General features: G+C 32.6%; 1 protein-coding gene across 15 annotated transcripts; it reads left to right on the forward strand.

Annotated features, from left to right (window-relative positions):
• The first annotated feature begins 1,833 nt into the window (after positions 1–1,833).
• On the forward strand, positions 1,834–16,580 carry LOC110651660 (uncharacterized). 15 transcript variants are annotated; one of them, XR_009149401.1, is made up of 11 exons: positions 1,834–1,969; positions 2,490–2,624; positions 4,624–4,753; positions 4,884–4,990; positions 5,437–6,516; positions 10,918–10,955; positions 11,042–11,246; positions 13,900–14,150; positions 14,929–15,069; positions 16,349–16,394; positions 16,509–16,580. XR_009149401.1 is itself a non-coding variant. In XM_021807084.2 (8 exons), the coding sequence occupies exons 2-8, from the start codon at positions 2,490–2,492 to the stop codon at positions 14,975–14,977; spliced, it is 1,698 nt and encodes a 565-aa protein (XP_021662776.2). In that variant the 5' UTR covers positions 1,834–1,969; the 3' UTR covers positions 14,978–15,246. The 15 variants fall into 15 exon arrangements, 2 of the variants coding, with proteins under 2 accessions (XP_021662776.2, XP_021662758.2); XR_009149404.1 differs by having other exon boundaries at positions 14,929–15,057; XR_009149400.1 differs by having other exon boundaries at positions 16,349–16,580.
• The last annotated feature ends 398 nt before the right edge of the window (positions 16,581–16,978 follow it).

Raw genomic sequence — 16,978 nt, forward strand, 5'->3', positions numbered from 1 at the left:
TTCGTTGTTACAAATCAATTGAATTAAAGGTGAAGAGATTAAAGGAGGAGAAAGAAGTGTGTCAACGTGGCATAATTTTTTTTTAAATCAAGTTAGAAAAGCCACGTGTACATTTGGCTAAAGCTCTCACTGAATTTTGGTGAGAAGGACTTTCTTTGCAATATAAGAGAAGTTAAATGATTTTATTTTAACAAAATAAAGTTAAAGGACGGAAATGGAATCATCCCCTAAGTTGAGGGACAGTTGGTGCAATTTAGCCATAACTTTTAAAACATCATATCTCACATCTCAACTTTCACAAAATGGAATTAATATACCCTATGATGCTAGTAAGCAACTTGTGTGAAGAGATGCTCTACAGTGTAAGTGAAGAGTACAAAATGAGATGGCATTAAAAAACTAAAAAGATTAACAATGAAGTCCCTCCCTTTTTTAATTCCCACTGCCGCATCTATAAGGGGAAAATATATTAAAAAAGAAAAGAAAAGAAAAGAATTCCATCCAATGGCTCTATTCTGGGTGGTATTCTTGGTTTCTATGTTATACACCATGTTGAAGTCACCTACAAGGAGAAGATGAATGAAAGATTGAAACAATACAAAACTAAATTGAAGAAGAAAGAGAAGTTGAATAAGCTTGAAGACTCTATCTAGTTTTTCTTTTCTTTTTCTTTTTTTGTTAAACTCTTTCTATTTGGTTGCTGAGAAAAGGATGGAAAGTGAAAAGAAAAAAAAGAAAAGAAAAAGGTAAACCCACTATGTTGTTAAACAAGCAGGACACATGCATCATCACAAGAAGTCTCATACTAATATTTAGCCAAAACAACTCATGGCACTATTAAGATGGATGGTTGAATGTAAACAAGAACAACAAAAGTGATGTGGTTGGACTTGGTTTTCACCACGACAAACAATGGGATTGCTGAACTTTTTCAAGATGTTGCCTTTCTCAAAACTAAAATAATCCTTGATATAGGTTTTTGCTTTACATTTGCTTTCCAAAAGCCAAGTATTGCAGTGTAGTATCCTTGTTAAAATAGCTCATGTTTTTGCTATTTTGCAATCAATAATAGAGTTATTTTGGATATTCTTGTCAAACATATATTAAATTATCCTACCAAAAAAATGCTAGGATTTTCATTCCCTTAGACGACTCTAACAACTTCTACAGGAGTGACAGCTGGGATTTGATCCTCAATAACTTTTCGCTTTTTAGACAAAAACCTCCATCATGAGCTTCATTGTGCCTAGAGTTGGGTCACCGTAGTTGCTAGTGTTCGTCAATCGTAGTCAATGGTGATGATGGTCAATGACAAAAGCAAAATGGACAGAGAGAAAAGGGAGTTGTGAATGGGGAGGTTTCTTTGGGAAGGAAGAATATAAGGCTAGGGAAATTTTTTTAAAATTTCTATTTTTTTATTTAAATATAATATATATATATTAATTAAATAAAAATAAAATGACAAATAAAATTCTCTATACCGTAACACGTGTAAGACAATTATTGGATCCAACATTATTTTGACATGTTGACGTGCTTCTATAGCACGTTCTGTAGTAAGCCAATTTCAAGGTTATTAACATTTCACTTTTTCAAAGTTAAAGTGTGTAATGTAATATTTAAAAATTTGGGTGTCACTATATTTTTTTGGGTAAAATTTAAGAGAAAACTTACATATTTTGCCTTAAAAAAAACTAATATGTTTTTGCGCTCTCAAACACTAATTTGTAAATTTCCTTTTACAAAAATATCCGCCACATTTTGTTTTATTAACAACAATGCCACTTTCGCTTTTTATTTTTATTTTTAATTTTCCTTTTTTTCCTTAAGGGAGAAAAACAAGTCGGGATTTTGACATTTCGAAGTCGGTTGCGCACCCCCCCGGCTCTTTCCTGTTAAAACTGAACGTAAATTTTCTCGAATTTTCCTTCACTTTCTCTGCAACTTCCCGGGAAAATTTTCAAATCAGGTAAATATTAGGCACGTGTTTGTCTTCTTATTATTCTTCGTTCTTGCTATTTTCTTTTATGACTTTCATGGGAAGCTTAAAAATAAAATAAAAGAAAAAGAGGAGGAATTCAAATGAGCTCGCACTGTTTGGTTGCTTGGATAATGTACTAAAAGAAGATGTAAATCAAGTATTTTCTTCTAGATTCTGCCTTTCCCTGAGATGTGAACTTAATTAAGAACTCTACTTTGTTTGGTTTCAATTTCTTTTTTAATTGCGATTTATTGCTTTTTAATTGGTGAAGTTTAGCTTTATCTGTTGTGTGTTTAGTGTAACTAGTGAATTTTTTCCCTTTTTTATATTCCTATTATCTTGAATTTACGTGCTATAGCTGAGTTGAGTTCCTTGGATATCGAGTTTTGGGAATAATTTTTTTGGAAGATTGTTTAACTGAGATTATCCATCTTTTAATGGAATATCATGTTCATACTGTGAAAAACACATTGATTGATCTTATTTATTACCGATTTAAATTTGGAAGATGTCGATTAAGGAAGGTCAGGAATTCTATCGTAGTCTTTCAAGGAAAGAGCTTCAAAGTTTGTGCAAGAAATATGGGTTGCCTGCTAGGAAGTCAAGTTCTGAAATGGCTGAATCATTGTTCTCTTTCTTTCAGGTAATGCAATTTGAGGAAGTTGGTGGTTCATTGTGTTTGCATTTAATACATTATCAGCTATTATGCTTTTGTATGTGTAGTTTTGCCATGTTTTGAAGTTATGTGCATCTGATTTTTGAATAATAACCTTTTGTAAAGCTATGATGGATATGTGTTAAGCCTCCTTTGTATCTGTTTAACTTTTTAACACCTTTTTTTAATAGATATTTTATGGGTGTATATTTTTTTGTAGCTAACAAACTCTAACCCTAATTAGGCTGTAGAGTAGGTAAGAGAATATTGAAGGGAGAGAACCAAAGTAATCAAATGGTCAACCAACTTGTTGTACAGAGAGGAAGAATAACTGTTTGTAACTGGTTTTTTATTATCCCAGAATTATGCCTCTAAAACTGAGCATTACAACTCTATATATAGCAAAAAAATCCTACTAAAATTAGGTCTTGAGCATACAGTCCTAATAGAATAAGGTCTTGAACATAAAATCCTAATAGAATGAGGTTTTGACCCTTTTAAAACATAAAATCCTAATAGAATGAGGTTTTGACCCTTCTAAATAAAGTCTAACATAGTAAAAATACAAAAAATAGCCTTAGCCTAATAGAATTAGGTTTAAACCTTTTGAAATTAACTAAAAGGCTATGTTTGTGATCTAGATGTTATGGGTTTAAACCATAGAAACAACCTCTTTGTGAAAGAGAAAGGCTATGCACACGTGAGATTCTCTTGAGTGACACAGCCCTCAATGCTAAAAGTCATGTGCACTAGGAATTACCATGCATTTTTGGGATGTTTTAGCTTCATATTACGAGGGATTTTTTTATTGGTTGATCAAGGAGTTACCTGGTTTTGAACTCTGTTGCACACTTCTCTCATATGTGTGTTTTTCCTGGCTGGTCTTTGTTCTCCTGTATAGCTTGGTTTACCGACTCAAGTTTCAATCAGTTTGATTAGCGTTTCAATTGAGAACGCTTGGTTCTTGAAATTATCTCTATAGATATGTCTATTGAGGATCTGATTTAAAATTATTTCATTATTTCTATATAAAAGTATTTGTAGCAGTTACTGTACTAGTACATGATGTGAGATACACTCTTTTAGCTACATGAGATATATTGGGAAATATAAGATGTCATTCTTGATTTACAGCTGGGGAGAATATGATTGAAACAATCCAAGCTGAGCTGTTGGTTGAATGAGGTCTTAATGAGGTTTAATTATTCTGGATCTAGCTTGAACACAGTTTGCTTGGGGACCATTTTGTAAAATTGTAATATGTGATAAGATTCATCTGTTGTGCCTAATCTGTAGATAATATTATCTCTTGTAACAAACTGATATACCATTATCTCATAGCTTGTATAAATATGCCTCACTATGTAACTGTAAATATTAGCCATTTTATTCAATGAATTACATTTGCATGGTATCAAAGGCCACCAAAGCTTAACAGCACATAATGGCTGTTTCCAATATGTAGATGGCCATTATCAGCTATTCTATCATTGTCTGTATGTGTCAGTATGTACTAAAACATTTTATTTGGAAATTAGCTTGAAGATTAGTAGATTGATGACAATTTAGAGGACTTGGCTATTCTCTTTATTTAACTTTGGGTTCACTTACTGTGAAATTATCAGCATTTGAATCTAGATTCTGTATTTCACCCGTTTCTCATCATTATTACTTGTAAGAAGTGAACATTTCTAGGGAGAAAGGCCTCCTTGTGTTTGTGCTTATATTATTTTTTATACACTTGTTAAATTCTTAGATTTAAATAACATTCAGTACAATCGTTTAAAGCAACTAGAGATTTAGCCAAATTTGAGGTGGTAAACTTTATAGAAATGGAAATGGAGCGCTATGCATTTGTATGCCATATGATTGTTTACTAAATTGTATAACTTTACATTTTTGGGTTGACATTATTTTCTTGAGATAAGCTAGAATGCTTTTAATTTTTAGTCCTTACATCCCAAATTGATGTGTGACAAATTGGCAGAAGAATGATTTAAGTTTGGCATCCTTAGGCAAGAGCAGAGGTGGGATCCAAGAGGTTTTACTTTCTCCATCTTCAGTAACAAACTGGCAGACTGAAGCACCTTTCAGTTTGACAGGAAATGTAATAAAAGGTTTGCACTTTAAAAAAATTTTGTTCTTCAAAGTTTGTAAAGATAAAAGTACTATCTTTTTTTCTGGGTGTCTTTTCTTTCCAAATCAATTTAGATTCTGATGGAAGTTGATCAAATTCTACTTTTACAGATAGTTTTCGACAGAGATCTTGTCCTAGAGAAGAAGGTAATAAAGGAAATAGAAACACTAAATGCAATGAAATGGAAAGCTGCGTGGGACTCGGAGTTTATGACAAGGTGTGATCATATTTCATATATTTATATATATTGTGCATAAAGTATTTGTTGGCTGGAAAAATTGCCTCATAGTCTTTAATTTACGCATCTCCTCTTTGAAATGACTTCAGTTTTCAGATCTTCCCCTTTTTGAGGATAGTCTTCAGATCTTTCTTAAAAGCTTCATGGGTTTATCAAAATGCGCTATTTTACAGGTTCTCACAAAAAATGAAACCTACATTGGAGATAAGAATAATTTCTTCTTCGACCATATACTATCCAATGAAAATTTATTCCAGTATAACTTTAATAATAATGAAGATGGAAAATGGCTTTAAAAAATACTGTAAAGTTTGTGCCTGGCTACTCTCCTATTGTTAAAAGAGTATGTTATCTTTTGGGCTTTTTTGCCTCTGTTCAAACTGTTGAAAACTCCTTTTTAAATTCCTATATATGTGTCAATGCAGGAAGCCATTGGTGGCTCAATTGATCATTTTCAGGGTTCATCCCTGTCTCAAACCGTTTTACAGAGTGCTGGTGGTGGTGTCATCCATAAGGAACCCCCATCAAGCCTCAGTGGCAGGTTGGAAGATACTCCCCAGTTTCATTGTGGACACATAAATGTAGGTGTCTGTCCTATAAAGAATGTCTCTCCTGCAAGAACTTATAGAAAAGTTTCTCCGTCTTTTGAGTTTTATGTCAGTTCAGAGGAGGGAATCAAACTGTGTGTTGATTTGAATTCAAGCCCCTTGGACTGGATTAAGGATTACAAAAATCAGGTTTCTTTATGCAAGAATGCAGGCGGTGCTACATCTCGAAGTCTTCATCAAGAGCTTGGGTGCATTGGAGAAAGTGATAATACACAAATAAAAGGTTCCTTTCCTCACAGTGTCAATCCTGGCGAAATCGAGGATGGCCGTGTACAAGTTGAAACTTTTCCGAGTTTGGTTATGGAAAATAATATAGAGATTGATCATCCAGATGGAGGTAATCAATCATCAATGATCTTACCGACAAGACCTTGTAGTGTGGAGGGATTGGAATGCTTAGGGGAAGAGCAGGGACCTATCTCATCTAAAACTAGTTCTGGTGTGCAGAACCAGATAATTTCCAATGCAGAGTTCTGCGCAAAGAATGGCTGTAGTGCTATTCTTGATTCAGATATTATTAATGTTCCAACAGAAAAGACAGCCTGTAATTTTGCTGTCAACTCCATATCCGATGGCTCAGTAGATCTTATTGCAATTGAGCATCAGAATTCAAAGCATGATGATGAAATTTGTGAGACTTTGACCCGGCAGAACAATAGTGATATAGAGAATAATTGTATTGTGTTTCCTGGATGCTTGGCCAGTTGTTCTGCAGAAATGCAATTGTCAGAAGCTGGAAACTACCACAAGGACACGTCAAGTTCACCTAATAAAAATGGTGAATTCTTGCGTCTGGATGATTCAAGGGACAATGCAGTAAATGAGCAAGCTGCATTGGCCACATCAAGTGAGAATGACCATTGTGGGAACCATTTGCCTACATGCTCTGAAGAGCAGGTATCACCTTTTTCTAGTTTATTTTCAGATGAAAATTCTAACCTTGGTGAAATTGAAAATAATATGTTTGTCATTTGAGCATGTTCTAGATTAGTAATGCATTTAGATTTGTAAGTGCAGCATGTTGTTGTAATTATATCCCATTTTTTAATTATTTGTTACATGTTGAAGATCTGAAAAATCATGAGGTGGACTCTGGTGCACTGTAGTTAAAATTGGCAGTAGTTTTTATTGTAGAAATCACTCATATTGTTTCACACTTTCCATCTCAAAATTCTTTGGAAAATTTTAATTATTAGTGAGACAAGCATAGATGGGTACCAAAGTAGGTTTTTAACTTCTTGTTGTAGTTATTAAAGCTGCAACACACATTAAGGCACAAAGATATCTTGGAGCCTAGGTGCTAAGTGCAAGGATGTGCCTGTAGAGGTGAGGAACAAAAGAAAAAGATTTGAGACCATGCATGCATAATATATGACAATTGACAAGTAATCCTATTTAAGACTACTCGTTGTTATGTATCAGACTTGCACTTAATCCAGAAACACAGAAAGGAATCTAGAAAGAGACTTAGTTGAGAAAAGAAGAAGGGGGAGAAAATTTAGAAAGAATATAGAGAAGAAGAGAGATAACTCTTTGTATTTGATTCTTGAATGAGAAATGCAGGTGTTTTTTTCCAACATTTTAACTCAGTCTATTCTTGGTAACTGTCACAGACATACTAACTGATTAACAATAGATTACACAACAGTTCTATAACTACTTCCTCCTTCTCTATTAATTTTTATATATCCCCACGCAACTACTCTACTTCCTTAGTCATAGCATTCCCCACTCCTTGAAATCATTCTTGTCCTCAAGAATGATGAATAACAATCAGCAGAACATATTGCAATTATAGACCACATGCTATTACTGGGACTTGTAATGAATTTTATGTGCAAATCTAATAACCTGCATACTGGAACTGGTTCTTCATATTTGCCTTTTTTCTTTTTTTGGCCTTCCCATCTTTCAAATTCTTCTTCTTCAAGAATTACAAATGTAGCTCCCTTGAAAATTAATTTCTTTTTACAAACTTTTTGATTTCTCCAATTTATCCTCCATGGAAATTAGGAAAACACAGTGATAGAACTCAAAATCATGGTCCTCTTGAATTAGTAAGCTCAATCCATCCCTATCGCTCCAAGAAATTGCAAGTTTATGGACTGTGGGTTGTGCAGCTTTAATCTACAATTTTATTTTCTAATCCAACATTTCTTTGGGTTGTGCAGCTTGAATCTCTAATGTTGCAATTTTCTGGTCTAATACTTCTTCCATTTTTAACTAAGGCAAAATCATCCTTTGTGTCATTGAACAAAGAACTTTCAGTTTATATTCAACTCTTGTTTTCCCCATTGCATAATCTGGTTGCCCCTCATCACCTTATTCAACATTTTCCTTCTTACAATCCTCACTCACTCGAAATGTATTAGCAATGAAATCCTGTTCCATCTTAGTGCCCTTGCTATTCTTGTTGGAAACTTCACTTGAGGCATCTTGGTCTTCATTTGGCTCTTGATCCTTTTTTCGAGAATTAAAGAAGTCTTTGAATGAGAATAGTTCTTCTGTTCTCAAAAACCTTGTTCTTAGATCTGGCCAGTTCATCCTCATTGTTGTGGACCTCTCTACCCTTATCTTTCATCATACTATTTATAAAGGCTAGAAATTCACCCCTAAAAAAAATTGAGTTCCAAAGAAGTCTTCTTCACTTCCTCCTTCAGCCCCCAAGACTCCTATTGGAAATCTCTTATCTTTTCTTCCAACTCAGCAATCCTAATCATTTCTTGACTTACTACCATAGATCCAGTCATATTTTCGATTTACAAAAATTGAAAATTGAATCAGTACCTCCACATGCTTGAAACCCTAATAGAGCTCCAGAGCTAATAATTGGTAACAAAGAGAAAGAACAGAAGAAAATAAAAGATTGAAGAAAGATCAAGAACAGAGAAGAATTTTAAGAAAAGGGCGGAAAATTTCAAGGAAAAAAAAAACATATATTTGAGGAAGAAAAAGGGGTTCCCAAAATTGAAGGAAGAAACTCAATTTCAGGGTTCTTGGGAAAGGGAAAAACGAAGTTAAAAAGGAAGAAAAAAATATAGAGAAAGAAATCTGTGTTTCAAGGAAGGAAGAAAGAAACAGAATGAGAAGGGAATTTGGATTCTCAGAAGAAAAAAGACCAAAAACAAGGTTCTGCTGAGAAGAAGAAACAGAGCAAGAAACAAGAGGAAAAGAAAGGGAAGGAATTTATGGGAAAGAAGGGAAGAAAAATTAAGGTAAGAAGGAAGAAGAAATTGAGGAAGAAGGGGAAGAAATTTAGAGGGAAAGAAGAGAAAAAGAGAGAAGATCAGAAAGAAACCTAATTATGGCCTGGGTGCAACTTTATCTAAACCATTTTTCAGCTTAAGCCCACTCAAAACCAAGCTCTGATACCAATTTGTTATGTATCAAACTTGCACTCAATCTAGAAACAGAGAAAGGAAGCTAGAAAGAGACTTGGTTGAGAAAGAAAGGAGAAGGGGGAGAAAATTTACAAAGAATATGGAGAAGAAAATTTAGAAAGAATAAGGAGAAGAGAGAACTCTTTGTACCAAGTATAAAATGTAAGAAAAGCATTTGTATTTCTCATTCAAAAATCAAATATAAGGAGTTATCTCTCTTCTTCTCCATATTCTTTCTAAATTTTCTCCCCCTTCTTCTTTTCTCAACTAAGTTTCTTTCTAGCTTTGTTTCTCTATTTCTGGATTAAGTGCAGGTCTAATATATAACACTCGTATGTTTAACAACCAAACATTTAAGCTATGTTTGGTTAGAATTGAAAATGGGAATGGAATGTAATTTTTGGAGTATGATTCCATTTTTGTTTTTATTACAAAAAGAATTCAAATTTTTTATAATATTTTTCATTTCAATAACCTAAGGATGTTGAAATGGCTTTTATTTTTAAAAAATAAGTTTTAGCATTCCCAATAAGTTCTGTTTGATTATTTCTATTGGATTGTTGAGATGCCAGCCTGTTTGTTGATCCATAATCCCAGGCTCTTGAATAGCCGCATCAAACACTCTCCCTCAAGTGCAATTGGGTTAAGCCCAGGCTTACAAGCCCAGTTGTCATTTGCCATTGCATAGGGCCCATCTACTTGGATCTTGCTCTTCTTGGCTTTGCCTTAAGGGATTGGCTCTCCTTGACTTGCCCATGGGTCCACCCAAGTCTAACTCATCTACGCTCAGCCATGGATTTAAATTGTGGTCACGGTTAATGGAAACATGGTTTTAAATAACTACCGTTATATAATGTAACAGTCGTTATTTTAAAAAATTAAAGGCCCTCATTACCATTTTCCCTATTATTTACTGGAAAAAAAAAAAAGCACGTTACACCCATTACCATCAAGTAATGGTAATGGTCCATTACTCACATAACATTGCCTTCCTGTGTGTGTGTGTGTGTGTGTGTGTGTGTGTGTGTGTGTGTGTCTGGATGGGTTAGCAGCTCATTTCATATATTTGTTTTTAGTTCATGGGTGTTTAGGCTTCTATTTCTCACATTTCTCTCAACTTTCCATCTAAAATTTTCTGTCTTTTTACTAATTTTTTTCTTCTTGAACTAAGATCATCAATTAATGAAGGTTTATTTAAAGTGAAGGAGAGCAATCTATACCTTGCAAAGAATGAGTTTTTTTTTTTTAATGGTAATAAGGTTAATTCTTTATTATCTGCATAGTTTTTTTTTTTTTAGTTTTAAATTGATTAATGGTAATGTTGTCTAAGAATAATGGATTTAATGTCTTTATTTGATGTATTTATGCTTATTATTTAGTTGTGTATCTTAGTTTTTTTGTATCTTTAAAAATTTACTAATTTTATGAACTTTACAAAATATTCAAAAAAATTGTGTAACGATAGGTCATTAGCATTATGTTATGACCATTATAGGCCTTTTTTCCATTACCTATGATTGGGATTTAAATTCATGATCGGAAACAAGAATATAAAGGCCGTAAAATAGCGGTAATGGCCTACTGTTATATAGTTTCAAAATTTATGAAATGAATAGATATTTAAAGATATAATTAAAATTAAGATCCACAACTAAATAATAATCATAAATACATCAAATAAAGACATTAAATTCATCATTCTTAGACATTATTAGCATTAATCAATTTAAAACTAGAATAATTAATTAGATAATAAGGAACTAAGCTTATTACCACCAACCTAGCATAAATCATAATTTTCTTCAACAAATGAGCAAAGTTTGTTATTTTTTTTTATGGTCCCAAAGTTTTTGTTGCTAAGATGCATATATACTTAATATTGTGTTGTGATTATATTCTTTTTTTTTTTTTTTTGCAGGAATGGAACAATATTGTCAATGTGATGGAGAGTTCAATGTAATTTCTTTTCTTCATAGAAGTTTTTGTTGTACTACTTTTATATTATGCTGTGATCTGATAATATACAGATATTCCCCTTTCAGATGCTCACAAGTTGATAACTCAATTGAGAAAACTTGTTTCAAGTCTAATAATCAGGAATCAAATGAAGAATTTTGCCGAAAGAGGCCATTTATAGGCAGTGAATGCCAAAATTGCTGCAGTAAGCATGATGCAAAAATTTTAAGAAGCATGAAGTATTCAACTGGAGAAGCTCTTCCCAGAAGATCCATGCGGCTTGTCTCTAAGGTGACTTTTTGACACATCACTTTGGTTGTATATTTAATTTTTGCATAAGGAGTTAAGGACAACTTTTGCAATATAAACCACTCATATATAGGTTATGGTTTAAGGTGCACTAAGGTCCAAAGTGTCCTGGAGCCTAGCTGTGTGCCTGAAAGAGGTTAGGTTCAAAAAAAAATGTAGGGAAATTCGAAATCAGGACTAAATTCAAGATGTTAGAACTGTTTAATAAAATTGACAAATATTTTAGCAGTTTTCCAAGTCTAGCATTTACTCAACATTTGGGGTTTGCAAGTGTTGTTGTGGAAACATATTGCAAGGACTGAGATTCTTCTATTTGATATAAGATATGCTAAGAGAGTTTGGGAATATTGAAGTTTAGTTTAGAGGAAGTGACTCAAATTTATTTGTTCATGAATTAGTAAAGTTTAGTTGTCCTTTATCTAATATCACATTTGGTATGGCCACCCTCAAGTTGGTTTAAACAAACTCTTGAAAGATGCTTTTATAATAGTTGTTAGATAGAGAGAAAGAGAGAGTGAAAGATGTGTAGTAAAAGTTTTAGTATAGGCCTTTGTGTTATCCTAATAGGAGAGAATCCAAAAGAATTTAATAAGGGTGGCAATTTTAGACACGACATGCGAACACGATACTAAAAAATAAAGGTTTATGGTTGGATTTATTCGTGTTCGTGTTGAAATCGCGTTAGTCCACATATGACATGCCAATAATCTTGTTATATCATGGGTTGACCCACTAACCCAATTTGACATGCTTCTTTGTTTGTGTCATATTTCTACCTATGATCTGTTAACTCATTTTGACTCACAACTGACATTGGAAAATGATAAATTAATAAATATAAGTTTAATTGTTTATTACATTAGAGATTTATTATTTTATTATAACTTATTTGTATTTTCTTAATTAGAACTTATTTAGTTTGTGAATTTACATAACAAGTTGAAAACTATATTATTTTACAATTATATATATTTTTTATTTTTTTATTTAGAATATTGATTATTGAAATGTTAAAATATCGCTTGCTTGTTTGATATTAGATTTCATATTTTTACATATTATTAAATTTATGCATGTTTAAAATTAAGGCATAAAGTTCTTTTAAGCCTCCTGACAATTACTTTTATAGTCAAATAAGTCTTTGTCAATTTACTTGATTATTTTAAGTCTCAATAATTACGCTTACAGTCAAATAAGCCCTTATCAATTTAGTTTACCTTTTTAAGCTCCTAATAATTGCATTTAGAGTTAAATAAGCCCTTGTCATTAAGCCCCTATGAATTGAAAATTTGTTTTTACAATTGTGCTCCGTTAATCGTAAATCTAGCATACCTAGTGCCACTGGGTCTTATAGCACTTGAAGCTCATCTTCTGCATCCATCACAGGGCATGCCGAAAAGCATTGAATTTAGCAATGGGCATACTGAATGGCAATAGTAGCGCATAATAGCCATATTTTTAAACATTTATCTTTTATTGATAGAATTAAGTTGTAGAGAGAGAGATGAAAGAGCAATAGAGAGTTTATTTCTTAGGTTATATAACAAAAATGGACGTTAATTAAATGTCCATCCATCACATGTAAATCACATGATAAAGACAAAACCTCTTTGACCCAAATTTTCAATGTTTTAACTTTAAGAGTAATTGTCAGCATTTTAATGGACCAACTAAATTGACAAGAGTTTATTTAACTTTAATAGTAATTGTCACAGGGCTTAAATGGGTCAACTAATTAAAAAGGGCTGATTTGACTCTTAGAGTAATTATCAAGAGTTTAAATGGATCAACTAAATTAACAAGAGCTTATTTGATTATAAGATTAACTGTCCAGGGTTTAGAAAGTCTTTTTGCCTAAAATTAATGTGTAATTTTATGTAATATATTGTTTTATAAAGATTAAAAATGTTGAATTGTATCAAAACCTATTGATTTATGTTGGGTCGGGTCATGTCTAATTGTGTTGTATTGTATAACCCATATAATAAAAGGGTCATGTTCGTGTTTAGATTTTTGGCACGATTCATTAATTGTATCGTGTTCGTGTCCATCCTAACCATGTTTATATTGTATATTGACACGACATGAACACAATCTGCCAACTCAAATTGCCATACCTAGAATTTATGATAGTTCTAGGGAAAATTTTGTGATAAATTTACTAAACTTGGAATGGGGTTGATCAATACTTTATCTTTTGGTTTCTGTTAATTTGGCTATCGAAATATTTCACACTCCCTCTTACTTGGATAACACATAAAGCTTATGTTAAAACTTAAATTACACAATATTGGAAGACTTCATAACACCCCTTTTGTTGTCACCTTTCAGATACATAACTTTGATGTAAGCTCTAGGGCCCCTTGGTGCTATGAGCCAGAGATAAGAACATGAAAAGTCTTCAGTTGTCCAATCCAAACTCAGCTAATTTTAAATGAATTATCATGAAAGTTTCAAAGTTATTTTTCATGAGAATTGGAATGGATATCAGCTGAAGTTAGCTCTCTCTCTCTCTCTCTCTCTCTCTCTCTCTCTTTTAAATCTGTCTCTTTTTTTTTTTTATGTATTTTTTTTAAATTATCCTTTTCTTTGAAATATGAAGTGGCTACTGAAAAATGAGGTCTTCTCCTCTTAGGGATCTACTGATAGTGACTGACTGGTAAGATTCGCAAGAGTCCAGCAATGGTGTTGGGAGAAGATCTAGTTGCAAACAGTGGCTAGAGGAGGCGCCACGCACTGACACGTGGAGGAGGGGCGTAATCCTTTTACTGGCATCTGTGCTTTGCACCATGCCATTTCTAACGGCGATCTCCGAGAAGCTAACTTGCCAGCAGCTAGTGCTTCTTTGGGAATTGGGATGAGACTTAAAGATCAACATAAAAGGGGGTAAGGCTTTTGAAATATATATGGGTCTATGTTTTCAAACCTGACAAAAAAAAAAAGAGTAGAAATCAAATGAGGGACTTTAAACCCTCGGCCAAAATGAAGTAGAAGAATAAGAGAGTTGGGTTTCAACCCTTGGCTCTCAAATCATGAAGAAGGAGAAGAAAAAAATAATGAATATTTTGGGACTAAAACCCACAACTTTGGGACTCAAATCCAGAAGAAGGAAAATAGATTTTGGGACTCGAATCCGTAACTTTCTGCAGAAGGAGAAGAATAAGAAATGAGAAACCCATAATTTTCTGAAGGCTCTGATGCGATGTAAAGTTTTTAGAAAGAAAGAAGAGATTGGAGGAAAATAACAACAGAATGATTTATGTGGTTCTACTACAGAGAGCCTACATCAGCAGACACAAAACCACAAAAGGACTACATTTTATTCATTTTTGTGTTGTTAATATAATACATAAGCCTCCATATATATAATGGAAGATGCATGATATATATGGTATGCTATAAATAATAAATCAATCCTTATTTTTGCTAATCAATCTTATGATTTTATCATAAACATGAGATTCCATACATTAAGGTAAAATCTCATCAATTCCAATAGTTGCTTTGCCCACAAGTCATATACAGAAATTTAAAACCGGAAAGCGTGAACTATTTTCATCATTCTAGGAAGATATGCATTATATTTGCTATTATAGGAGACTGCTGTTTCTTGACTTCAGTGGTTAGTTTTCTCACTGCGTGTTTTTGCTTTATGTCTCAACAGTTTTGAATATGCTATGTGATCCATTACTTTTTCATTTCCCTTATAGTGAGTTCACTGAGTAAATGCTGGCTACATCGGAAAAATTGGTTAATCTGGCGTTGTTCTATCAACAATTCTTCTGGATCTATGGTACAGTTTGAGGTACAGTTTTATTTTGTACAATCTTTATGCAAAAACGTTGGGTTTGAACAATTTAGTTCTCTTCAATTGTTTTGTGCAATGTTTAAAGTGAGTCTGATAGGCCTTTTGTAAGAGTCCTAAATAGGGGTGAGAGCTAATCGTTTTTACCCGAAAAACTGAACCAAACCATTTTAATTAGGTATTTGGTTTATTTTTCTTTTTGAAATTTGTTTTTTTTTTTTGTTCTGTTCAGTTAATTCAATAAAAAAATTGAAAAAACCAAACTGTAATTCATTGCAGTTCGGTTCGGTTTGGATTGAAACCGAACTGATTTCTTTGCACACCCTTAGTCCTAATTTATATTCATTCATTGCAATTCTAAAAACCATTAGGGGATTGATCAATGAGGGGGTCATGATATGGAGTTGTGTATAAGAGAACAATACTAGTTTGCACATTACTTCAAAATTTATATATAGTTGTTTGTGTGTGTTGCTTCTAGCCCTATATCAAGCATACTTTAAAGCTTGTTGTAAGTTCAAATAATTGTTTTCGAACTACATTGATTATCAGACTAGGTAAGGGAACTTTTGACAAATAAAGAATGCACAACATTTCAAAATCAGTTGTGTGTGCGGCTTGGTGATGTTACTGTTGCCTGTTAACTGTAAAATAAAATTTGGTTTTTAATTACAAAAAACCTCTAGAGTTTGCCTTAAAATACTTTTCATCTCTGTCGTTTCAAAATTTACTACTCCTTATATCAGTGTAAAGTACAAGATTTTGGGGACTCGACTAAATTTTGAACTTGTGGAGCTGAATTGTTATCTAACATAAATGTAAAGGACGATAGTGAAAAAATTTGTAATTATATAATCAATGACTAAAATGTTGAGTCATGGAAAAACAAATTTAAGTGCTACTTTTGAAACAATAGGTATCAAAGTGTATTTTAAGGCAAAACTTGGGTACTTTTGTAATTTACCATAAGAACTTTGGATTCATCGTGGGTTTCACATTTTCAGATTTTTGCTGGAACTACCCAACCAGTTAAATCACAGGTTGAATGCTGGTTCTTTACTCGATTTATGGGTCCAACCATTGGTGAAGTGGTTCAACTTAGGGTTTGAGATCCTTTGGATGTTTGTTTTATTTGGTTTGCATACTTTTCAAGCAGTATAAACCCAACGGGTTGCTGGACTAAAATAAAATAACTATTGAATTGTGAATGCATCTTTAATAATTTATGCGTGTAGCCTTTAGTCATTCGAGTTTTAAGCATGCCATCTTAACTTTGCAGGTTCTACATTCTTTGGAGAGCAATAGCCACGTAATAAAAATAAAAGGTATTCTGCTGGGTGTTAAAAGCCTTCATAATATCCCCCCTTTCTTTATTTGTATTATTATTTTCTTTAAAGGAATGAAGCCCTGACTTATATGTGCATTTGGATTTTTTGCAGCTTCCCAATTCTTTTATGCATTTTAAAAAGGAAACTCTTGTTCTGTTTTTGTGAAGTGTCTATTATGCGTCATTCGATTCTATTCGACTGGTTTAGGTTTTTCATGAATAAAATTAATTCATTAAATTATAATGAAATTGTTATAATGCCTACGCAAGTATAACACAGTTGAGGTGTTAATGAAGCATGACACTTTGTATATTAATAACTTGGGTAAATTACAATATAGTTTTAGAGATTTGTTAAAATTTATAATTTAGTATTTTTAAAATTAAATAATTTAGTTTTTGAGATTTAATAAAATTTATAATTTAGTCTAGTAGAATTAATTATCATTACCTTTATCTTTATTTTTAATTTAAAAATAATTTCATCTCTAAAGATCTATTTTCTTAATAATTTAGTCTTTAAAATTTTATTATATTAATAATTTAATTATTATATTTTTAAAATATTGATTCCATTAAATT

This window comes from Hevea brasiliensis, chromosome 6, assembly GCF_030052815.1.
Source record: "Hevea brasiliensis isolate MT/VB/25A 57/8 chromosome 6, ASM3005281v1, whole genome shotgun sequence".
Taxonomy (NCBI): domain Eukaryota; kingdom Viridiplantae; phylum Streptophyta; class Magnoliopsida; order Malpighiales; family Euphorbiaceae; genus Hevea; species Hevea brasiliensis.